Source organism: Aegilops tauschii, chromosome 5 (assembly GCF_002575655.3).
Source record: "Aegilops tauschii subsp. strangulata cultivar AL8/78 chromosome 5, Aet v6.0, whole genome shotgun sequence".
Lineage (NCBI taxonomy): Eukaryota > Viridiplantae > Streptophyta > Magnoliopsida > Poales > Poaceae > Aegilops > Aegilops tauschii.
This window is the reverse complement of record NC_053039.3, coordinates 574,680,102-574,688,387: the sequence shown is the minus strand read 5'-3', so window position 1 is coordinate 574,688,387 and position 8,286 is coordinate 574,680,102. Positions and strand designations below refer to the sequence as shown.

At 44.1% G+C, this 8,286-nt stretch overlaps 1 protein-coding gene across 1 annotated transcript; it reads right to left on the bottom strand.

The window, feature by feature from the left end:
• Window positions 1-712: 712 nt before the first annotated feature.
• On the bottom strand, window positions 713-5,861 carry LOC109744245 (disease resistance protein RGA4). The gene is made up of 2 exons (XM_020303344.4): window positions 4,790-5,861; window positions 713-3,210 (listed from the first exon to the last, which is right to left on the bottom strand). Exons 1-2 carry the CDS (start codon window positions 5,608-5,610, stop codon window positions 954-956), a joined length of 3,078 nt encoding a protein of 1,025 aa, XP_020158933.1. The 5' UTR covers window positions 5,611-5,861; the 3' UTR covers window positions 713-953.
• Between the last annotated feature and the right edge of the window lie 2,425 nt (window positions 5,862-8,286).

Sequence of the window (8,286 nt, the reverse complement as noted above, 5' to 3'; positions counted from 1 at the left end):
CACGACGCCTCTGCCAGACGGCCACCTCGTGCTTCATCTTTGCTGAAAGGCTCCCCCACAGAGCATTGCTGCCTGTAGTCATGGCGGATGTGATGCAAAGGAGGAGGATGTGGAGCGGCTTGTGTTGTGGCGTGGAGTTATCCGGGTGTGGCTGCCTTTAAATAGTGGATTTCGGTGAGGCCAGGCATCCGGGTGCGTCAATGCGCAGCGTTGGAGTTTCTCGGCCGGCGAGCCTGCTTAATGGCGGCATATGGTCTGACGGGGCATTGGATGGGCGTGATAGATATCTGTCCCATCCCGTCCAGTAACGCGTCTTCAACATTGAACAGGTGGACACAAGGGACGCATCACAGGTGGCGCGCCGCTTCAGCCGGAGCTAGTGAGAGGTCACGTCCGATCTGGGCCGGCTTCAATGTGGAGCGGCCATTCTACAACGGCATAAATGCGGACAACTGACGCCGGGCGGGAATGCGCGCGGGCGAGGGAGGAGGATTTTGGGTGGGCCAAGGTGGTCAGAAGCAGGCGTACTGCTGTCCGAACGCCCGCAAAGCTCCCCTAGTTTGTCTCCGATTTGCGGGAGAATGTGTGTTTGGACCGACCTACGGACCGATGCAGGACCACGTTGGGTGGCACAACACGTCCGGACTGCGTGGTTCGGACGGTTGCGGGCGGTTTGAGCTTCAGTGTTGGATATGCCCTTAGTAGTGGTCTTAGTAATCAATCCATGCATAGCAAACTATAATGCGCTTACAAATATGTATCGACACCTGTTTCCCTATATTATTACAGTAATCCAGTTCGTTTGATTCGCATAGAACACATGACACATGTATAATAAAAATAGGGAGGACACATGCAACCCTAAGAATTATTCATAGACTGAACAATACGGAATTAATGAAATAGACGAAAACAATCTCATAGGCCGGGATATAGAACCTTAAGAGAAGTAGCTATAGCTTCAGTATTAGAGCATCTCCAATAGGTTGCTTCTTCACGTAGGGCTTATTGGTGTGTAGATTTGCAGCTCTTTTCCATGCTTCCAATATTGTAGTAGGAGCAGAATGGTGGAGTATCACCTCGTTGAGATTTTTAAGAAATGATATACCCTTGACTCCAACCTTTTCTTCTATTCCCACCCGGGGCTCTTTCATCTGAACATGAGGACAGTGTGGACAAAGCAGCGCATGAGGGTCAAGATCCTCCATTATTCCATCTTCTTCTTCTTCTTCTTCTATTCTGGGAAACAGTTGGAACCTTTTCTGTTTCTTTTGGTAGTTAGCCCCATCCGTCTCAGGAGGAGGAGATTCTGGACAGAGCAGCAGAAGAGAGGCAAGATGTTTCATGCCCCCATTTTCGGTGCTGATACGCGGATGTTTCTTGGCTTGGAAGCACAGCCAAATAAGGCTGTTGAATCCGCTAGCCTCGACGTGGAAGTTGCCGTCCCACAGTTGAGATTCCTTCTCGGCGAGCTTGAGATGCACCAAGCAAGGCAATCTTTGCAGTGCTTCTGCCAGTTCTTGGATGCTGCGTCCAGCTGAGAAGAGGTGCAATTTGTTGAGATTACGTACCTGATCTAACACGGCATTGTCCGGCAGAGTACCCGATCCTCGCCGTAGTTTTAGGGATGTGATAGTGCTGGCAGGCTGTAGAAAACTCAGAAAGCCATTGGAGACACCATTCGAGTCAATGGACAGAGACTCGAGACCGATGGAGCGCTTCTGAAGGAGCCGGAGTATCCGGCCCACAGAATCCGGATCTGCTGAATCTGGCGCACCGACAGACGACGACTGTCCGGCACCACAAGGGAACTTCTTTCTCTTTCCGAGTTGGTTGGGAGCTTGGCCATCTTGAGTGTTCTTGCACCATAGTTTGACATTCTTCAGCATTCTTGCATGTTCTATAACGAGCAACACATCATGACTCCTTGCCCCATTCATAAGAGCTCCTGAGAGAGTGTGCAGTTTACTTTCCCTCGACAAGAACTTCACAAGGCGAAACTTTACCCCACCGTCAGTTAACTTTTGCAGCTCGAACTTGCCAAACAGGTAGGCTAAACCTGGCAACATGATGACTTCCATGGCCAAACTTTGCACCCTGGTCTCTCGAATGTCAAGTGTCTGTAAATGCTTCAGGTTGCCTACATCCTTGGGAAGCTTGTCGACGTCAGTTCTCCTGAGGCCGAGATAGTTGAGAAGCACCAGTCCACATATATCATCAACAACGCCATTGTCAAGCCCAGTGCAACCTTCCAGATCCACCATCCGCAGAACATTGCAATCCTTGAAATACCCTGGTGCCCGTTTAACAAGGTTACGTTTCAAGATCGTTAACGACCTGACGGTTGACAGATCAATATCACTTGGAACTCCACTGCTTCCATCTTCGGTGCTGGACCTGGACTGGACGGTGACCAGTCGGCGGACACGACCACCTTTGTTCCGTATGGTCCAGTGCTCGTCAATCAGACTGAAAAAATTCTTAGACAAGGACATCTCCATGCTAAACTCCAGAATTATACTCTGGAGTTTATACCTCTGAACATCCTTGTCAACAAGTACTCTCTCTCTCTCAATCATACTCTGGTTGATCAACTCCTCCAAGCACCTACTGGTGAAACCCAATGCTTCAGCTATTCCTCTGTCGACATCTTTGTCAACTAACTCTTCAGCTACCAATCTTCTGGCTAGACTTTCGATGTTTATCGGGTGACCCCTGGGGAACATGCTTGCATAAAGCAGGCAGTTCTTGTGACTGTAGTCTTGCAGGTTGTCATAACACCGGAAAAGTGCTCTTCTAATCTCTGCGAAGTAAAAGTAGGTTCCATCACCTGCCAGGAAATCACCAAGTGTTCTGCCCACATGTTCACATTTGGACTCCAATTGTTCTGCCCCCTTCAAATATTTACCTACGCTAGCCAGCGCCAGTGGTAAGCCATCACATTTAACCAAGATGCTTTCTGAGGAATGGGCCACGGCATTTGAAGGTTCCTGTGAAGGCCGAAGAGCTTTTGACCATAGTAGCTTTTCTGAATTAGGTCGGTCAAGATATTGCATTCTGTACACATAACTGCCAGAACTGCAAGCTTTGGCGATAGAATGAACATTTGTTGTCACAAGTATTCTGCTACCCATGTAATTTTCAGGGAGCACAGCTTCTATCTCGTCCCATACTTCTTTCTGTTGTACATCATCAATACAGACCAGATACCTGAAGCATATTTAAGACACAGTTTTTAGGACAATATGCGTACGGAAGTAGCTGTGGAATGAATAAAAAAGGTCCCACTTAGCTGGCGAACATTTGCCAGGAGAACGATTTCTTTGGCATTTTTAGTTGTGAGGGGGTAGAGTTTTCTTCAGGGCGACATGAAAGTTTCCGTCAGAAAAGGCTATTTTTCGTTTAAAACTGCCATTGTTTGATCTTGTCTTAGAACTAAAACTGCCATCAAATGGGTTCGTTTGCCACCCCTCTCTCCCAGCGAACGGTCGCCAGATAGGATTTCCGACAACAAAAATGATATCTTCCAGAATTCACTACGAAATCTTAATTTGTCTAATACTCCTTGGGAGAGTAGAATTAAAAGTGATAAATCTATTAGCTGTTGAAATATAAGAAAGCGCTTCTACTGTTCTACATATATTTGTGTGAAGAGGCCCCAGTTTCATACTACCAGCTACTCATCTGCTTTACTGCATGTGTCCTCAGTCCACCATGTGCAACTGCTAGACTAACTGACTAGGCAAGGGCCCTGCCTAGGTCCCTATTAACTAGCGGTGGCCATACTAGCCAAGAACAGATGTACTGAACCGAAAGAATTCGGACCAAACTTGTAAAAACCAACGGTGACTAATTTGTTTCTCACATCTTAGGAACATAGAGGGTGTTTTATCTATTCTGGCACACGCTCTTGCCACGTGTTTGGTTCAAAAAACCGTTGCGGTTTCAAATTACCGTGCTTTCTGAAACGGTATCCGGCGTTGGTGTCTTTGCATAATCGAAAACACCCGAACCGAGGCTGATTGGAAAACGATGAGCCGGACGGCCAAACCAATCAAATAGCATATTCGTGAAGAATAAAAAGGAAATCAGAGCTTCCCGATACCTTAAGGTTTTCAATTTCGGAAACAAAATAATTTCGGACCTCACCGAAATATGCGAAATTTCAGAAATTTCGCATATTTCGGAAATTATTTCAGATTTCAAGATTTTAAATTTCACTTGATTTTAATGAATTCTAACATAATTTAAATTTATTTTAAAATTAGTCTGAATCTGCCTCGTAATTTCAGGGTTAAAAATATTTGGAACCCACTGAAATATGCGAAATTTTGGAAATTTCACTGAAATTTCGTTCAAAATTTTAACCCGGGATTAACCGAACACGTTAGATGAGGGCGAGCCAAACGCGTCCTTGGTTGGTTAGGTAAAAATCTAAGGCATACCCTCTAGCTAGTAAAAAATTAGTCCCTATTTCGGTTCTCAAAATTACTTGTGGACGGTGTTTTACCGGTTAAGAAACTGGTAAATGTTTACCCAAAAATCAAGCAGCATAGGTAGCTAGCATGCAGTGGATCGCGGTCAAAAAAAAAAAAAAGCTAGCATGCAGTGGATTACGAAAGGCAACACAGTTGAACGTGCCATTAATTTGAACCGCACCATCTTGAAATATTGTGCGCATGAAACAAGGCGAGCGTGAGCCTTACTTTGCAGAGAGAGAGAATAGCATGAACATATGGATTTTTTTTTTGAATTGTTACATATGGAAATTGGAGAGAGAGAGATGGACCTTTTTTTCATCAGTAGACTCCGCAAAGCTTCTGCGGTGCTCGCGCCACTTGCCGGGTCGGTACCGTTGCTTGCTGATGGCACGGAACGATCTTCTCTCACATCTAAAGATGAACGAACTTGTTGCAGAATCCTCTGTAGAATATCCTCCACGGTTTTGCGCAGATTCTGCACAATCGTGATTGAAAGGTCTTTACCGTATTTGTACTCCGGCATCACCACCCAAGCTTTGCATTGGAATGAACTACTGGTATGGTCCTCGTAAACTGCCCTTGCAAGGGCCGTTTTCCCTAAGCCACTACAGCCCACGATGGAGATCACCCTCAGTTCCTCATCGGATGGGGAACAGAGCCGCTTCAGGAAGTCGTCCTTGGTCTCCGGGAAGCCCACCAGATCCTTCTCTGGAGTATAACAAGAAGACGGGGAGGCTCCACTCTGACTCTCTTGAGTCGATTCAGATATCTTCTTTGGCTGCTCGCTTTCTCTCTTGATTACACTCTTGAGGTCTTCCCTGAAAATGTTGATTTTCTCGATTAGTCCATGGCGGGGGTCCGCCCCCGCAGCTGAGAGCACGCCGCCCGCAATTTTTCCGGGAACCCGGAGATGATCTATGAAGTCTTCGATATCATAAACCAACTCCAAATTTTGCATCTCTTGGCACTTGTCTTCTAAAATGGCACTCCGGATCATCACGAGCTCCCTGCTGATCGATCCGAGGCCACTCTGGATCTTGGCGTCAAGCCTGGTAGTTGCATTTCCTAGCTTACTCACTAGCACGATACCCTTCAGTACAGTGTTGATGATGGGGAGAATTAACGCCATCGCTCAGCCACAGCTTTTGCACGATACCACAGCCTTACTATGCAGTGTACTGCTTCATGTATTATGTAATCATGGTTCTAGTTCTAGTAGGAGGATGCCGGCCTTAGCTGCCCCTTCACTAGCCTATATCTCTCCCCACCCCCTCTTGTATCTGGCACACATTCAGATGGAGAATCTCACTGATATCCAAGAATGTCATTTTTCAATGCATAATTATATCATCACGGATCATTTTTGAAAGGATACAAACTAAGTCAAGCCACCTGCCACATGCATCTTCCTGGTAGCTTCCTACTTGGCGAGTAGGTGGCATGTTGTTTTCATGGGGTCATGCAAATTGATGTTTAAAACTCTACATTTTCAGAACATAACAGGGCATGACTGTGTTGGCATTACCAACAAGGTGATCCGTTGTCTCCAATGTTATTTAACATCCTTGCAAATATATTAATTATTCTGATTTGACGTGCTAAACAAGACGGTTGGATTGCATTAGTCGTTCCACATCTACTGGACGTGGCCTCCCAATTCTGCAATACACTGCTGACACAAATCATCCTTATGGTACATAAACTTGAGTAGTCTAACATATTAATTTCTCTATCATGGGAATTATACCACAGCCAAACTATATACTACTTCATATATTATGCAATCATGGTTACAGTAGGAAGACATTGGCTTTAGCTGACCCTTCCTGATTCCTCTCTATATATCTTCCACCCCCCTTTGTATCTGGTACACATTCTGATTTTTAGGTCTTTGTATGTATACATTTTTAGGTAGGAACCTCTTTGATATACTAATTGCCAGAATGCAGTTTTAGATGACAAATCATGAGCCATATTGTAGTCTGCCCAATTAATCATCCAAGGGTGTCATTTTCCAATACATAAATATATCATCACAGAACATTAATGGATACAAACTAAGTCAAGCAACTGGCCACAAGCATCTTCCTGGTAGCTTCCTCCTTGGCAAGTAGGTGACATGTTGTTTACATGGGTTCTTGCAAATTGCATATATAAAACTCTATATTTTCAGAACATAACGGGGCATAAAAACAAATGACCGCGTTGGCATTTTTACATAGAAAAAAGGGACTCCAACAAGGTGATCCGTTGTCTCCAATGTTATTTAACATCGGCGCAAATAAATTAACTATTCCCATTTCACGTGCTAAACAGGACGGTTGGATTGCATTAGTCGTCCCACATCTAATGGACGTGGCCTCCCAATTCTGCAATACGCTGATGACACAAATCTTCCTTATGGTACATAACCTTGAGTAGTCTAACATATTAATTTCTCTATCATGGGAGTGATACCACAGCCAAACTACATACTACTTCATATATTATGCAATCATGGTTCCAATAGGAAGACACCGGCTTTAGCCGCCCCTTCCTGTCTCTTCCCTCTATATCTTCCAACCCCTGTTGTATCTGGTACACATTCTGATTTTTAGGCCTTTGTATGAATACAGTTTTAGGTCGGAAACTCTTTGATATATTAATTGCCAGAATGCAGTTTTAGATGAGAAATCATGAGCCATATTGTAGTCTGCCCAATTAATCATCGAAGGGTGTCATTTTCCAATACATAAATATATCATCACATATCATTTTTCAAAGGATACAAACTAAGTCAAGCCACCTGCCACACGTATCTTCCTGGTAGCTTCCTCCTTGGCGAGTAGGTGGCATGTTGTTTTCATGGGTACTTGCAAATTGATGATTAAAACTCTACGTTTTCAGAACATAACAAGGCATAAAAATAAATGACTGTGTTGGCATTATTACAACAAAAATAGGGATTCCAACAAGGTGATCAGTTGTCTGCAATGTTATTCAACATCCTCCCGAATATATCAACTATTCCGATTTGACGTGTTAAACTGGACGGTTGGATTGCATTAGTCGTTCCACATCTACTGGACGTGGCCTCCCAATTCTGCAATACACAACTGCACAAATCATCCTCATGGTACATAAACTTGAGTAGTCTAACATATTAATTTCTTATCATGGGAATGATACCACAGCCAAACTATATACTACTTCATATATTATGCAATCATGGTTCTAGTAGGAAGACACCGGATTTAGCTGCCCCTTCCTATTTCTTCCCTCTATATCTTCCAATCTCCTGTTGTATCTGGTACACATTCTGATTTTTAGGCCTTTGTATGAATACATTTTTAGGTAACCTCTTTGATATATTAATTGCCAGAATGCAATTTTAGATGACAAATCATGAGCCATGTTGTAGTCTGCCCAATTAATCGAAGGGTGTCATTTCTCAATACATAAATATATCATCACATATCATTTTTGAAAGGATACAAACTAAGTCAAGCCACCTGCCACACGCATCTTCCTGGTAGCTTCCTCCTTGGTGAGTAGGTGGCATGTTGTTTTCATGCGATCTTGCAAATTGGTGATTAAAACTCTACGTTTTCGGAACATAACGGGGCATAAAAATAAATGACTGTGTTGGCATTATTACAACAAAAACAGGGATTCCATCAAGGTGATCCGTTGTCTCCAACGTTATTCCACATCCTTGCAAATATACTAACTATTCCGATTTGACGTGCTAAATAGGACGGTTGGATTACATTAGTCGTCCCACATCTACTGGACGTGGTCTCCCAATTCTGCAATACACTGCTGA

Excerpts from the sequence above, each read along its gene's own strand:
- LOC109744245 (XM_020303344.4), bottom strand. The coding sequence starts at position 5,610 with ATGGCGTTAATTCTCCCCATCATCAACACTGTACTGAAGGGTATCGTG. Across the intron at positions 3,211-4,789 it reads AGTCTACTGATGAAAAAAAG|GTATCTGGTCTGTATTGATG; the intron begins GTCCATCTCTCT and ends AATATGCTTCAG.